We start from the raw sequence: 16,363 nt of genomic DNA on the forward strand, positions 1-16,363 counted from the left end.
GGGGTCTGGTTGCCAACAACTTGGTTTTGTGTGTTGTACATTACCCACCCACCAAACCATCAGATATTTAAAACAAATGGAAAAAAAACTACATTGGTAATGCAGGGGAGGGGATGTGGGGCATTGGGGTGGGGGATGGAGGGGCAGGGTGGGGTGTTGGGGATGGGGTGTCGAAAGCAGGGCAGGGGATGGGGCGTTGGAGAGGGAGGTGATGCGGAGTATAGGATGTCTAGGAGGTGGGACGGGTGGGATGGAGGTGTTGGGGCGGGGGCTGGGGTGTCAGGGAGGTGGGGCAGACAGTGCTGGAGACAGGGCTTTGGGGAGGGTTGGGGTGTCAGGGAGGTGGTGTGGGTGTGGCCAGGGCAGGGATGTCGGGGAGGTCCGGGCTCGGGGAGGTGGGGTGGAGGATGGGGCATTTGGGAGGTGGGGGTGGGGGATGGGGAAGGCAGGGCTGGACTGTTGGGTGGACGGGGCAGACTAGGTGGCAGCACAGGGATGGGGTGTTGGGGAGGCGGAGCAGGGGATGGGGCTGGGGTGGCAGGACTGGGCGAGTGGGGTGGGAGGTGGGGTGGGCGGTGCGGGGGATGAGGTATTGGTGGTATGGAGTGGGTGGGGCATCGGGGGGATGGGGCATCAGGGAGATAGGGTGGGGGATGGGGAGGCGGGGCTGGTGGTGCTGAGATGGGAGAGGGCTTAGGTGCAAAGCCAAGAAGGGAAGAGTTTTCCTGTGCAATCTAGCAGTCCCCCCACTCCATTCTCCCCATAGATGTTCTGAGGGTTGAGCTTTCAGACTGTTAGGAAGACCTGGGGTCTCTGTGCCAAGTGCTCAGTTACCTGCCCCAACCAGCTTCTGACAATGAAGCTTGGTTGGTTCTTGGATCTGTAGTTCCAAGGAGCTAAATGCTGGGGCAGGAAGGAGCCCTCCAGCGCCTTGCTCTGCCGTCCTGTCCCCCTCTCTGACCCTGTGGCCATAGCCCAGGGAATGACCTTTGCTCCCAGCCGCACTCTGCAGAAATAAAGCATTGCTGTCCTGCTTTGTGTTCCAGTCCCCTGGAGCGAGGCTGGAGGAAACAGAAGGAAGGGACCCCACCTCAGCCCAAGGTTCGCTTACGGCAGGAAGTGGTGAGCATGAGCCCGCAGCGACGTGGCCAGCGCATCGCAGTCCCAGTCAGAAAGCTCTTTGCCAAGGAGAAGAGGCCGTACGGACTGGGCATGGTGGGCAGGCTGACCAACCGCACCTACCGCAAGCGCATAGACAGCTACGTGAAACGGCAGATCGAGGACATGGACGACCACAGGTGAGAGGAGCGAGCCCCTTTGCTGCAAGAGTTGCTGGAAGAGGCTGCATTGAGCCGGTTAGCGTGTCCCCTGCTGGATGGGATGCATCTCACTTGCTGCGAATATGTGTGTGACACTTGTCGAGTGAGACGTGCATCCTGCAGTGGGAATTATTTGTATATTCCTTGAGCCCCTGCACTCAACACATTTTCTTGGTCCCCAGGAGGACAGTCCTGCCATGGGCACCCTGAAGCCTGCATGGCTTTGGCAGCCCAGCACATCTGCTAGTTGCTGACGAGGGTGATCCTCTGCACAGACCCACCCGTCTTATTAGCCAGATGGATGGGGAAATTGAGACATCTCCTGTTACCTCCTCCCTGATGAATTTTTTTAGTCACAAAACGAATTTAGGCTTCAGGCCTGACATTTTGTGTCACTGAAACTGCACAAATGTTCATAAGAAGTGAATACGGCAGGGTGTGACCCCAGGTCCTAATCCTCCCTCCAAACCATTTCCTCCAGTCTTGTCCCAGCTCTAATTCGACTTGTGCCTGGTCCTCCGTACTAATGAAAACCAAAAAGACCATTGCTCACCTGTGCATGGGGCCCAGGCATTACAGAGCACAGCAAAGCTCCTTGCTGACTGAAGTGCCTGTGAATTAGCAGGAGTTTTTCTTATGCTCCATGAGCAAAGACACCCCCAGAAAATATTAACATGATCTTGTTCTGGCTCTGATCTGTGATTGTCTCCATCTTCTGTCTAGGCCTTTCTTCACGTATTGGGTCACCTTTGTGCATTCGCTTATCACAATCCTTGCTGTGTGTATCTATGGCATTGCCCCCGTGGGGTTTTCTCAACATGAAACTGTAGATTCAGTGAGTAAATCCTCTGCCGAGCGGTATGAAATGTGATTGTTTCTCAGTGGTTGTTTGTTCCCAGAGTCCTTGATCTCTCCCCATGTTGTATAACTTGTCAGTGTGTTTCCTGACAAAGGCCAATAGCTGGAAGCCAAATGTCCTCACCTGAGGGGCTGGCAGCTATAATTGCATGCACATGCACACCTACAGGCCTAAGCACCTGCCCATGTTCACAGCTGCAGCCACACGGCGCACGTGCATTCACGTACGCATCTGCAGACTTGTAAATTCCCCGCTGTGCAGAGACCTGGCTGATATTCAAGGGCAGCACATTGCCTGGGCAGACAAACCTGCCTGTTGGGCTTGCCTGCCTGTGAGCTTTGGCTTCCTGCCATTAGCACTGAGTGATGGGAGACAAGCCCATCAGGGCTGGTAATATCTGCGTCTGTCATATAGCAGCAACGTGGCACTGTTCAGCCTGAGGAGCAGGGTCCTAGCGGCCTGTTGGCCCCTGCAGCACAGGTTAGAAGGAAGGTGTCTGAATGGAATCCTAGGCTGGGCTCTGGGGCAGAGCTGGAATTCAGCCAGGACTCCTGGGATAACATCTTACAATGTCGTGAGGTATTAAGGCAGGGGTCTCAAAGTCAATTTACCTTAGGGCCAGTGCCAGTCCTCAAATCCTCCCAGCGGGCCAATAATGTCACTCATGCTGCCCAAAACTCCTCCCCCACCTGCCTAAGACTCTGGGAGGGAGTTTGGGTGGGGGAGGAGGTCTGGGGTAGGGGATTGGGGTGCAGGCTCTTGGAAGGAGTTTGGGTGCCGAACGGGTGAGAGGTTGGGCTCTGGGAGGGAGTTTGGATGAGGGAGAGGGTCTGGGGTGCAGGCTCTGAGATGGAGTTTGGGTGCAGGCTCTGGGCTGGGGCAGGGAGTGGAGGTGCAGGAGGAGGGAGTGGGGTGCAGGCTCTGGGAGGGAGTTTGGGGTCAGGAGGGGGTATGTGGGGAGGGGATGGGAGTTCAGGCTCTCAGAGGGGTTGGGGGTGCAGTGCTTACCTGGGGCTCCGGATGCACTGCTGCCCCTCCGCACGCTGCTGCCCCCAGGGCAGCAGGGAGGGGCCGGCAGCCACTGAAGCGAGCAGGCAGACGCCACTCAGCTCTGCTGCGCTGCCAGGCCCCTGGGGTGAGGAGCGCCTGGGGGCAGTAGGTGGGGCCAAGGGAAAGACCTGCCCCCAAAACTTCTGGAGCTCCACGGGCCACACTGGGGAGGCTCGCGGGGGCTGGGAGTTTGAGACCCCTGTATTAAGGGCTAGATTTGCAGGCTGTGTTTGAAGTGCTCGTACTAGTTCCCTTGTGCGGGATCCCACACGTCCCCTCCAGTTTGTGCCTCCTCTGGCACCAGTTAACATCTAATAGTGCTCTCCCCTCCCCAGAAGAGTGTTCACAGCAGGGAAACGTTTATTTTTAGTGACACAGAGACAGGATTTCCCTTAAAATCTGAACAAATCCCAACCCACCTGTAGCAGCTGCAGAATTCCATCCTGCCCCATGATCCTGCTCCTCCCAAAGGGTGAAAATGGGGTGTCAAATTTTGGGAAGCTGAGCCCCCCTTCAGGAAAATCCATCCCCTGCATACTCCTGTAGCCTGCCATGTGTTGACAAGGGCCCACAGAACCCTCCCTCCCCTCCCCTTTGGGAGACACTTGTAGATAATCGTAGTATGATTCCTCTTCTCCTTTCGTGCGTGCTTTGATGTGCAATGCAGCAGTCTCCAAGGGTGACATTTAGAGCAGCATCTGAGTCAGCACCCAGTGAAACGAATGGGGCAGGACACCGCTCTGGGTTCACGTTTGGGCAAACATTGCTGCATCCATCACACTTGGGGCATGTTTTCAAGGTTTTTTCTCTCAACTAGAACAGCTGGAGATGAAGGGGTCTATTAATGAAAGCTGAGGCTCGAGATCAATTGAGAGGCCAAGGGCAGCCATGCACACACCACTCCCTTCTGGTTCAGGGGACCGTTTGGAGAGGTCTGGATTAAAAGAAACCTGAGCCTGATGACCTGTTATAGGGCTTCCACTGTCCCAGGTGTTGCAGGTTTCCACTGCTCCTTCCCAATTAGTGCCCCTTTTTACCATTGCTCCCGCGCCCTGTGGTGCCCCACTGTCCATGTGGTTCAGAGGGGGCTGCTGCTTTCTTGTCTTGCAGGTCCTGATGAACAGGGGGATTTATGAAAACGTCAAATATGTTCAACAAGAGAACTTCTGGATTGGCCCCAGCTCGGTGAGTCCCACCAGCTCGGGTTGGGTCCCTGGGGCTGGGGCAGATAGTGCACCCGCACCTTCATCTGAGGGGTGTGGCAGCTCTGCTGTTTCCGCATAGAGCGGTGAGCCTGGCCAGCCATGGCAGTGTCCAGTGACACTCAGGTCCCATGACTGGCGATTTGTGTTCTGACATGCTCCCTAGTGGGCTTGTGGCCTGGCCCAGCCAAGCTTTTCAGGGTCCCATCAGAGTGGCATTGCCTGCACTGGGTTCCCCTGTAAAATGGGCTCATTCCCTGCTTAGGGAGGCATGTGATGTGTCTCCAACGGGCCTGCCTTCTGCTGCTTGGCACTTTGCAGCTTGGCCAGGGGAATGCCCTGCTCTAGATCGGGCTCTGCCTCTGTGGGGCACAAGCTGGGACATGTCAAGCCCTGTAGGGGTCAGTGCAACAGGAGTGGCTGCCCTAACTGGTGCTTTCCCCTCCACCCCTGCACTGGCACCAGCATGAGGGGGATCTTGCACAGATGATCCTTGTTGTGTGGGGAGACTGGTGGCACCCATTTGGGATCATGTTTTATGTGTGAATATTGCTAGTTGTGCCCAGCCCCTTGCTCTTCCTCTCCATCCCTGCCTGACTTGACTTGACTTGCCAGAGGCAGCTGCTGCCCAGCCTCCCCCTGCTTCCCTTTTCCCCTGGACCCCTTGCTGCCAAGCCTCTTCCTTCCCTCCTCCCCCGGAGCCCTCCCTGCCCCCTTGGCCCCTGCGTGACCCTCAGCTGAGCTCCTAGCCCAGTCTCTTTCCAGGAGGCCCTGATCCACTTGGGGGCGAAGTTCTCACCGTGCATGAGGCAGGACCAGCAGGTGCATAACTTCATCAGTGCCACGCGAGAGAAGGAGAAGCACTCGGCCTGCTGCGTGCGCAATGACAAATCGGGCTGCGTGCAGACCTCGGAGGAGGAGTGCTCTGTGAGTGCCCCCATTGCAACCCACTCACAGCCCTGCACAGCTCCCCTCCCTCACTGCTCATTATCACGCTGCAGATGGGACCCCTAGGCCAGTCTCCCTGCCTGACTGGCAGCTGTGACACCTCCAGCCTCCCTGTCCAGTTGGTGTGGACCTCTGCAGCCTCCCACATACCTGGGTCTTGTATTCATGTAGATGGAATAAATGGGCCCAAAGAGTCAAAGGTGCTAACATGAGCCAGACACTGCCCATTAACAGTTCGACAAGGTTCAGGGTTTGGGGGACACAGACTTCCACCTGCTTAATATCATGGCAAACACACCGCTACACATCCTGTGACCGTATTAAGATTCAGAAAAGAGGAAACAGTTTAAAACATTTGAAATGTAATTTTAACAACTTCCATTTTCCCTTTTCCTCTAGCTAGGAAGAGTTTTTAGAAGGGAAAAAAACCCTTGTTTGAGAGTCTCTTAAATGGTATCAAAGCAGGTAATAGCTGTCCTTTTGGGGAACAGAGAAGTCAGTTGAGCTGGGCTCAGGCTGCTGTTGTGAAAGTCTGATCCCCTTTCCCAGAAGGCAATACAAGACAAACACACACAAAGGGGAGAGCAAAGACAGAAACTGCAGCTTCTGGCACTGGTGCTGCCTCACTTGCAGCCTCACTACTGCAGAAACTCAGCTGCAGCGCATGGTCTGATCAGCCACGCTGAGACCTGGCAAACTCATACCAGTATCTTATTCAGGGCATTGCTTTTAGCTGCCTTTTTGGTCACAGGCTTATGGAAGTGTTGCAAAATATATAGTCTTGGCTGCTAAGGCAGACTCTGGTTAGACAGAAGGGAAAAGAAGAGGGATGGGAAAGGGAAGTAGTAAGATGTGGAAGGAAAGAGAGAGACAAGAGATGTGTGTGATAGTCTCACCTCCCAGGAGGCATCTGGGATTTAGCTGAAGCCTGTGGAGGTGGCAATGTCAGCTGGGTCCCTCTGACTCAGTCTGGTCAGGGCATCTCTCAGGATCAGGATGACAAAGGCCCAACTGTGTCCTGGTGCATCCCAGGGTCCCAGAATGGTGGGGGTGGCAGCCATAATAGTAAAGCTCACTCCTGGTCCACCTGTCTCCCACCCAGCTTTTGTCAGCTTCTTGATTTTTGCCCCCTGAAGTATTTTTTTTTAAGGACCTCCCAAAAGGGAGTGGTGGACGAAATAACCTGTCGCTTCATTATTTTTGTTCAACAATTAGACCTAATTTCTTTCACACCAATTTTGTCCATTGATTTCTGGTCTCGCACGTCTCATTTAACAAACATGATCTTAACACAGTTCCTTGAGATATATTAATAGGCCTCTTCGTTTGGACTAATTTGGTCTGCCTCCCTCCCTTTCATACCTTTCCCCCTTGCCATTTGTTCTTACTGTTTATTGGAACAGTTTGTAAACTTTCCCTCACTTTTCTCAGCTGAGCTCACAATCAGGCTATGTTTGTAGGCCGGTTGTCAAAAGTCTCTGTACTCAGCGTGTGTGTGACCCCATCTCATTCTGATCCCCCTGCTCAGTCACTGGGACCCCACCCCACCCCCAGATTGTCTCTGTGAATGCCTCTGCCTCCTAGAGCTCCTGGGCCCTGTGGTGATCAGTCGTGCCTCCTCTGCTCTCTCCTGCACAGTCCACCCTGGCCGTGTGGGTGAAGTGGCCCCACCACCCCAGCACGCCAACACTGGCAGGAGGCAAGAGACAGTTTGGATCTGTTTGTCACCAGGATCCCAGGTAGGCACTCCTGGCTCAGGCCTAGCTCAGCCTCTCTCTGCCTCGTGAGCACCAGGGGCTGCTATGTCTGAGCAACAAGACAGAGGCATCGTGGTGTGGAGACGGGTGGGACTGCTCATTTTCCTGGGGCTTCTTAAGGAAGTAGAGGCTGTTTGGAGAATGGGCAAGGGGAGTAGATCCACAGCTGGGGAAGGAGACTGCTCTGGGCCTTGAGCGGAGGAAGGAGCATGATGAGGTTCTGACCCCAATATGCTGTGAGGTTCTGATACATTCATATACCATGGGGCAAACTGCTGGACACAGGTGAGGGCACAGTGTCACTGGGTAGAGGAAGCGGGCACAGGGTGTCACTGGGTCGAGGTGGGGAAGGGGGTGTGGAGTGTCAATGGGCGGGGAACGGCACAGGGCGGGGACTGTGGGAGAGGGTGGTGCTGCTCAGAGACCAATTGGATACTTGGTCTGATTTCCGCTCCCTCTCCCCTCGGGCATTGCTGTCTGCCTGTACTTGATGCTCTCCCTGAGCCCCCAGCAGTGTCCAGGCAGGGAGCTCCTCTGTGCCTGGCTCAGAACTGCTGGAATTCACCCTGCTGAGCCATCCCATCCCACACTGCCCCTGCCCTGCACGCCATCCCGTTCCCAGCTCTGCAGTCTCCCTGCCTTCCTAGCTGCTTCCTGCCACACGGGCCCCACCTGCATGCAGCTCTGTGACTATGGCAAATACCACAGAAGCCCACAAACCATGGGAGTCAACCCAGCTGGCCTGTCGCTTCCCCTGCTATGGTTCCACCCTGCCCTCTGTTGGAGCCATGTATTTCCCTGGAGCATCCAGACTCCTGAGAATCTCCCTGGGACTCCCTGTGCAGGGGGAAATGTGCATTGGGGGATTGCTGGCAGCTGGGTGTGGGGCTGGCCCTGTGTGGAGAGGAGTCTGATAGCTGGCAGACAGGGCAGAGCTTGGGTGCTCTGTCAGATAGCTGGCCAGCCAGCTCGCTGCTCGGGAAGTGGCCCAGATGCCGGATTTGGTAGAATCAGCGAATGCACCAGGAAGTTGAGGTGTGCCCCTTCAAGTGACTGCACTTCAGTCAGTCAGCATCACAGCACCATGACAAGTTCTCTCAGTACGGAGGCCTTGGTCCCTGTGGCACAACACTGCCAATGGCAGCTTGGACAATCTGACCCTGAGCGATCCCTGACCCAGCCTAACCTGTCCTCAGCTCTATCCTAGAGACATTGCACATGAGCTTGGAGGAAACCCTGGGGATTGTGGCAGCAGCATGGTGCTGTGGCTCCTGGGAAGTGGGGGGGTTCTCCTCCCCGGCCTGTTCCTGTCTGCTGCTGCCTGTTTTGTCTAGCTGATCTGTTGGATTTTGTTGCCTCAGGGTTTGTGAGCAGCCAGCATCAATGGATCCCCATGAATGGCCTGATGACATCACCAAGTGGCCGGTGAGCATTGCTAGAATCACGGTTGGGGGGCAGGGAGTTGCAGGCCAAGGTTGGCACAGACGGTGCCGAGCACTCCAGCCTGACAGCTGCCCAAGGAACAGAGGCGCTGGAGATGGCCTCAGCCCGATGTCTTTCACCTCATCACCATAGAGATGCTTTGCACATCCTCTACTGACCAGTCAGTGGGAATTCCAGGCCCCCAGACAGAAATCAGTGCTGTGTGCAGGGGGAGGGTGAAAGATCAGGGGCAGCCCCAGAAGATGCTTCCTCCTGCAGAGCTGGGAGACTCAGAAAGGGAAGAGTTGGGCAAGGGCAGTGTGGGGCCCAGCCTGCTCTGGGGGCTGACTTGGCCCACAGCTACCACTAGGGTAGCTGAGATTTTGAATCTTTGACCTGACTTTGGTATTTGGGAGGGGAAAAGCCGCCAGGCCAGGAGACAGGCCTGCGTTCACCACGCTAGGCCAGCCTGCTGAGCCCTCTCCTGAGGGCTGACTGTTAAGGCTGCTTCTCCCAGTCAGAAGCCAAGGGAACTGTTGTAACTGGGAGGAGCCTGCATGGGCTGCTAGGAGCCCATCTTGGGGAGGGGGCTGGCTGGGCAACCCAACTGGCAGCTAAAAAGCTATGTATGATCAGGTTGTTCTGTTGCAAACTCGGGTGCATCCCCATTAACCGCTCCTCTGCCAAATCACAGATGGAGGTAGAACGTGGCCACAGCACCAGCCCCAGCTCCTCCCAGGACCTGGTCACAGGTGGCTCAGAGAATGGCCACAGCACCCTCCCCACATGGCAGACGGCAGAAAGGTTCCTACATCCATCTTATTCCATTTGTTGTTGTTATCCAGATCTGCACCAAAAACAGCGCCGGGAATTATACCAACCACCTTCACATGGACTGCGTGATCACAGGCAGGCCCTGCTGTATCGGGACCAAAGGAAGGTAATGGGAACCCATCTGCCCTTCCGCAGAGGGCTGCAAATAGAATGAGGCACACGGTGCATTTGCAGAGACTTTGTGTGATTTGCATGTGGGCACAGGGGGCTTGTTCTTCTCCGCAGAGGGTAGTCTCCTGGCTACGCGCGGCCCAGGACACTACTTTGAAAGGGAAATCGGACAGAAATGGAACCAACTCAGGCTTGTGCATCTAGAGAGCTAGGGTATATGGGGGTCTGAGGCCTGCAGAGCAAGGCTGGCTCCAAGAGGGCAGCAGGTGCTCCTAACAGCACAAATGAATCTTGCTCTTTTCCCCCCCAGGTGTGAAATAACATCCCGAGAGTATTGTGATTTCATGCGGGGCTATTTCCATGAGGAGGCAACGCTCTGCTCCCAGGTACGGCCAAGGCTGCAGGGCAGGTTCTCATGACCACTCACTCCTCCCTCCCCTCACTCTTCTCTTTCCCTCTCCCCTGTCTCCTCCAAGTGGCTTGGCGAGATTTGGGCAAGATTTTGCAGCTTTCCTTCCCTTAGCTTGGGAGCCCCCTGCTGTTCCCCACAGCGGGCTCCATGTGAGGCTGCACTGCCCACAGAGCTCTCCTGCCTTTATTCAAATGGGGGGAAGGTGGGCAGGCCTGGCTCTGAGCCACAGATAGGTTAGAGAAGGCAATGCTCTTCCCTCTCTGGAGACCAATGCAGGATTTGTGCTGCAGGCAGCCCCCCAGCGCTGGGGGAGATTCAGGAATGAGTGTGAGGGGGTAAAAGCGAGGTACCAGAATCCTGGTTCTAGTTCTGCTCATGATGTGCTGTGTGATCTTTTTGCTTCCTCTCCATGAAGTGAGGAGAATGTGACTTCCCCGCTCTGTGCGAGTGGTGGGGAGGAGGGTAACTGGAGAGTTGCAGGGAGTAACTTAGGGCAGGTGCACAGAGCACCAATACCCATACGGAGGCTCCCACACTGACAGGAAGTCAGGTGAGTGGGCTCCCCCTGTCCCATGTGAGCAGGGGGAAGATGCATATCTTCCTGTAGGGTGCAGTCACACAGCTACACTGGCTTCCCTGGACCAATCCATGTGATACCGGTGCAGAGGTGCCTAGATTCTGTGGCACTAGGCACATTACAATGAGACAGGCAGAGCAATATCTTTGTGTGGCAGGAGGGGGCAGCATATTCCAGCCTGCATTCTAGCCAGGTTTCAGCCTCCAGCCTGCAAGCTGGCTATTATGGGTCGCTAGGTAACATGGAGGGTGAAGAGAATGTTTGAGCCCTGTAGGCTTTGTGTTTTGGTGCCTGTTTTGCTATGCCTCTCAGGTCACTTGAGGAACTGAGTAATAGTGCTTCTGGGGAGAGGTACCCCATGGGCACTGTGTGCATGGTGATCGGGTATGACTCTACCTATTCACAATGAGGTGGGTGTCAAATCCCTGTAAAGTCCAATACAGGCCCATGCTCTGGCCCCTGCTGGAGTACAGCATCACAGCCCTGGAATACATTTCCTCTTGCTGGCCATGTGGGGACTGGGAGTCCCAGCAGCTGTGTAAGCAAGTGTAGATGCACATGAAGATGGGACTGGCTAGGACATGCTCATGAACCTTGCTCAGTTCTCTAGAGATCTAGGCAGGTGAGTCATCCCAGACACAAGTGTTAATGCAGTTCTTGGATGCATAAACAAGGGACTCTTGAGTAGGACCAGAGGTTATTTGACCTCTGTATTTGGCACTGTTGCAACCACTGCTGGAATACTGCGTCCAGTTCTGGTGTCCATAGTTCAAGAAGGATGTTGATAAATTAGGGTTCAGATAAGAGCCATGAGAATGATTAAAGGATTAGAAAACCTGCCTTATAGTGATGGTCTCAAGGAGTTATTACAATCTGTAAGTGCCTACATGGGGAACAAATGTTTAACAACGGGCTCTTCAATCTAGCGAAAAAAGGTCTAACATGATCCATTGGCTGGAAGCTGAAGCTAGACAAATTCAGACTGGAAATAAGGTGTACATTTTTAACAGTGAGAGTAATTGGAACAACTTATTATGGGGTCATGGTGGAGGGCATGTTTCTCTAACAGATCTGCTCTAGGAATGATTCTGGGGCACTTCTCTGGCCTTTGTCATACAGGGGGTCAGACTAGATGATCACAGTGGGCCCATCTGGCCTTGCAGTCTATGAAACTGAGGTGTTTATGGCCTTATGCTTCCCCCAGCCCTGACCATGCCCATCTGGAGGCCTCAGCCCCTGGCAGAGCAATGTCATGGCTGGAGTAGAGAGCAGTACGTCTCCCAGCAACCACCATCACTGCCAGCAGCGTGGTTAGTGTGACTGCCTCCCCATAGACCCTCGGGGCTTCCAGCTGACCTTGCTCTCTGTTAGGTGCACTGCATGGATGATGTCTGTGGCCTCCTGCCCTTCCTAAACCCAGAGATTCCTGACCAGTTCTACCGCCTGTGGCTCTCCCTCTTCCTCCACGCTGGGTAAGTCTCACTGCAAAAACAAACCAGAGTCTGACACTGTCATGGGGGAGGGGGGGGAGGTGTCGGTGTCTGGGTATGGTACTCATTGGTTTCCTGCAGGGGTTGGGGAGTGGTTATCCCTGCTTGGTTGTGTTACAGGCAGTGCTCAGCAGGGGGCCAGTATCCTCTGCACCTCAAATAAGTTACAAATATTTCATGTCCTTGGCCCAGGTGCTCGCTGGGGCCATGGACTGAAGTGCATGCAGGAGGCAGGCCAGAGGGCAGGGATTACAGAGCAGGACTGCGCAGGACTTTAGTAGCTGCTGCCTCAGCTCTGGTGTTCTCCTGATTTGGTAGGATCCTGCACTGCCTGGTTTCAGTCTGTTTCCAGATGACCATCCTGCGAGACCTGGAAAAACTGGCAGGCTGGCATCGCATCTCCATCATCTATCTGCTCAGTGGCATCACTGGGAACCTGGCCAGTGCAATATTCTTGCCCTACAGAGCGGAGGTAGGTCTCTGGCAGGCGAGCAGGCCCAGTTACCTGCTGAGAGCACTGAATTCTACATCACCCAGCCCTGGCACAGCCCAGACTGGGGACCCCAGATTGGTCCAGCTCCTCCTTTGTGGACACCACTTGGATGAGGAGCGGGATGACAGCTCCTGGCGCTTCAGCCTCCACTGCCACTTTTGTCATGGGCCATCTCTGCATCTCCTTGGCCTGTGAGGCAGAGGGCAGCACTATTGACCAGTGACCGACCCTCTGAGTGTCTCGCCCTTTCAGGACATGGCCCCAAGAAACAGGAGTGAGGCCGGGCCCTGCCCACAGTCCTGAGGAGGCAGTGAGATGCCCAGCATGATAAGGAGCCCATCTTGAGTTAGCTTAGTGCAGGGGCCCAGGCCCCTGACAGACCTGAGACTGAGAGCTCCATAGCTAATGTCCAAGAGCCGTTGCACCACCGCTGTAGCGCTTGAGTGAAGACGCTCCTATGCTGATGGGAGAGCTTCTCCATCTCCCCGAGAGGCAGTAGCTTTGTTGATGGGAGAATCTCCCGGTGACATAGTACTGTCTACGCTGGGGGTTTGGTCGGTATAACTAGGTCCCTCAGGGGTGTGGATTTTTCATATCCTTGAGCGATGTAGTTAGACTGATATGGGTCTGTATTGTAGAACTGGCCTTAAACAGAATCCCAGCAATGGGAGTTGCTGCTGCCACCACCTAGGGGCTCTGTCTCCAGAACTACCCAGCTAGGCATGGCCCTCTCTTTACCCCTGAAAATGAGCTTGAGCATGTTTGTACTGCAGGTAGGAGCAATATGCCTGCACTCTTCCACAAATGGTCACTGCCTTTAGGCTGCTGGCTATGGGTAGGCCCTGATCTTAAAAGGCTTTGAGTGTTCTCATGGCAAGGAAAAAGGGGCAAACAACTAAAACAGCCTGTCATGGCAGGAGAAGCACATAAAACATTACACCCACACCTTCCTCCACCCCTGCCTCCCTGCTCCCATCCTGTATCCAGCAGCTGAAGTCATATCATGCTCCCAGCTGATGTCCTGATGCATTTTAGAAGAATGGTAGAGCCTAGAACAGTGATACTCAGACTGAGGCTCGCAAGCAGTAAGTGGTTCTTTAATGTGTTTCCTGGGGCTCTTTGCAGCACATGACATTAAAACACTGGTTAATAACTTAGATTGGTTAATAATTAAAATCACACAATCAGGATGTTTTACTATGTTAACGAACTGTAGTTGATAATAATATACTTGGTCAGTCATTCTGCTGTGAGAATATATAGCACTATAATAAATGAAACAATGAATTCACACTACTGTGGCTCTTTTGGGTAATGCTGATAGCTAATTTGGCTCCTGAACCACGGAGGCCTGAGTATCACTGGCCTAGAGGATACCTTCTATTCCTCACCACTGGATACTGGTATCTAGCTTGGGCTGTATAGCATGCTTGTTGCTTGAATGCTACCATACAAGAGCGAGGGCTGACTCAAACTGGCAGAAGGCCTGATGCAGATACTTCTTCCCCCCACCCCACCCCACCCCACCCAAAGTAGAAAATGGCTCCCCTGGTAGCTGTTGACTCAGAATGAGGCAGCTCCTCAGTGTCAGTGACATGGAGCATTCCAGTGGCTGGTAGCAAGAGAGAGACCTCTGTGAAGCTGAGACCCGGCAGGAGCAATCAATAGCAGGGTTGGTTTGGTCTGTCTCACTGTAACCTGTGTCATCCTTCTCCTGCAGGTGGGCCCTGCAGGATCCCAGTTTGGAATCCTGGCCTGTCTCTTTGTGGAACTTTTCCAGAGCTGGCAGATCTTGGCACGGCCATGGAGGGCCTTCTTCAAGCTGTTGGCAGTGGTGCTCTTCCTTTTTGCCTTTGGCCTCCTGCCTTGGATTGATAACTTTGCCCACATTTCGGGATTCATCAGTGGCCTCTTCTTGTCCTTTGCCTTCCTGCCCTACATTAGCTTTGGGAAATTCGATTTATATCGGAAGCGATGCCAGATTATAGTGTTCCAGCTCATCTTCATTGGACTCTTCTCAGGACTGGTGATTCTGTTCTATTTCTATCCGATCAAGTGTGAATGGTGTGAGTTCCTCACATGTATTCCATTCACAGACAAGTTCTGTGAGAAATATGATCTAGACGCACAGCTTCATTGAAAGGCGAAGACTGGCTTCTCGAGCAGGTCCTGGAGTTGGATTGTCTTTGCAGCTGCTGGGCCAGTTCCACATGGACAAAACTTCTCATCCTGTGACACATCTAACCCTGACCATGGTTAATTTAAACTGTTTTGTCAGCACTTGGCAGACCTATTTTGCCTTATCTCAGAAGATCTGCACATTTTCTGAAAACAGAACAATTGTGCCTTGTTCAATTTATTGAACCTTTTCTGCTGCCATATTTTTATTACAGTACTTTAATACTACATTTTTAACCAGATTTGTTTACTACTGCTAAGGTGGTGATTAAATGGAAAGGTAGCGTTTTAGCTACTGTTAACTATTCTGCACAGTCTATGGCTACATTTGTTTGAATGTGCTTAGGATAAAGCAATCTCAGGCACCTACTGGCCACATCCTTTCCCTCGGGCTGCAACATTAGGTTCCATGTCTTAGGGTTTCACAGTCCCAGCAGGACGATTCGACTTTACTGTTTTGTAGTAGTTGCCATAATGAATTCTCTATGGCAGTTTACAGGCTCACCATTTTGTAGGCTAAACCTTGAGCCTTTGTGACAGTAGGACAAGCCTTACATGCCCCACCTGGTGATGGCTCTTTATGTGAAATCAGTGTCATCATCAGCTGCTTGTTGCTAGACTCACCCGTACTCATGGTGAACCATGTCTGTTTGCTCCCTTCACCTTAATTGCCCTGTATTGACTTGCCTGCAGTACAAAACCCAGGATTTCTGCCAATCTGACCCCAAATATGGTGATCAGTTAGACACTGAGCATGTGGGCAAGACCCACCAGCCAGACACTTGAGAAAGAATTCTCTGTGGTAACTCAGAGCCTGTCCCATCACTAGCCCTGGGCATTTCTATTTTTTTGTTAGGTTGGCACAACTGATTAAAAAGGGACCTATTCAGTCCTAAAGCTCTTTTAATGTCCTGTTTCTCTCTAGCATAATGACAGGTTTCAGAGTAGCAGCCGTGTTAGTCTGTATCCGCAAAAAGAAGAACAGGAGTACTTGTGGCACCTTAGAGACTAACAAATTTATTAGAGTATAAGCTTTCGTGGACTACAGCCCACTTCTTCGGATGCATATATGCATCCGAAGAAGTGGGCTGTAGTCCACGAAAGCTTATGCTCCAATAAATTTGTTAGTCTCTAAGGTGCCACAAGTACTCCTGTTCTTCTTTTTGTTTCTCTCTAGTTCCTATCTGTATCTTATGAACGTCTGTCCTCTCCTCTTTGCTCCATAGCCTAGTAAAGGTCCTCAAACTGTGGGGCTTGAATGACTGTTTGGGGGGGAGGGGGGATGACAGCTGGGGTTCAGGCCAACCCCTATGGGGAGTGGCATCCAGCTGCTGGCCCTGTGCCCAGGGCTCCACCCCCCCAGCTCAGGGGAAACAGAGGTAAGAGGGGGTATGATCCTGATAAGTTTGGGGGCCACTGCTATAGAGCATCCCTGTTCCTCCCCTAAGGGATGTCTCTCTCTGAACCTGTTGGCTATCCCCCCAGCCCTTAGTTTAACAACTCCTCTACAACCTTTTTAATTTTACATACCAGCAGTCTGGTTCCATTGTGGTTTCATTGGAGCCCATCCTTCTTGTATAGGCTCCTCCTTTCCCAAAAGATTCCCCAGTTCCTAATAAATCTAAAACCCTCCTCCCTACACTATGGTCTCATCTGCACATTGAGCCCCTGCGTGTGGAATTGGAAGCACTTCAGAGAATGCTACCATAGA

At 53.2% G+C, this 16,363-nt stretch overlaps 1 protein-coding gene across 10 annotated transcripts in view; it reads left to right on the forward strand.

Moving 5' to 3' along the window:
* RHBDF1 (rhomboid 5 homolog 1) overlaps positions 1-14,959 on the forward strand; it is a 97,133-nt gene extending 82,174 nt beyond the window's left edge. For 9 of the 10 annotated variants that reach the window (XM_005306147.5, XM_042861566.2, XM_005306138.5 and 6 more), the window contains 11 exons: positions 1,047-1,298; positions 2,043-2,154; positions 4,339-4,413; positions 5,196-5,357; positions 7,017-7,117; positions 8,497-8,560; positions 9,403-9,497; positions 9,813-9,888; positions 11,863-11,963; positions 12,300-12,453; positions 14,195-14,959. In XM_005306147.5, coding sequence (XP_005306204.2) covers positions 1,047-1,298; positions 2,043-2,154; positions 4,339-4,413; positions 5,196-5,357; positions 7,017-7,117; positions 8,497-8,560; positions 9,403-9,497; positions 9,813-9,888; positions 11,863-11,963; positions 12,300-12,453; positions 14,195-14,614 — 1,612 coding nt within the window. In that variant the 3' untranslated portion in view covers positions 14,615-14,959. Of the gene's footprint in view, positions 1-1,046; positions 1,299-2,042; positions 2,155-4,338; positions 4,414-5,195; positions 5,358-7,016; positions 7,118-8,496; positions 8,561-9,402; positions 9,498-9,812; positions 9,889-11,862; positions 11,964-12,173; positions 12,454-14,194 lie in introns of all 10 variants that reach the window. The other variant, XR_010591158.1, reaches the window with a different exon arrangement.
* The last annotated feature ends 1,404 nt before the right edge of the window (positions 14,960-16,363 follow it).

Source organism: Chrysemys picta, chromosome 10 (assembly GCF_011386835.1).
Source record: "Chrysemys picta bellii isolate R12L10 chromosome 10, ASM1138683v2, whole genome shotgun sequence".
NCBI lineage: Eukaryota > Metazoa > Chordata > Testudines > Emydidae > Chrysemys > Chrysemys picta.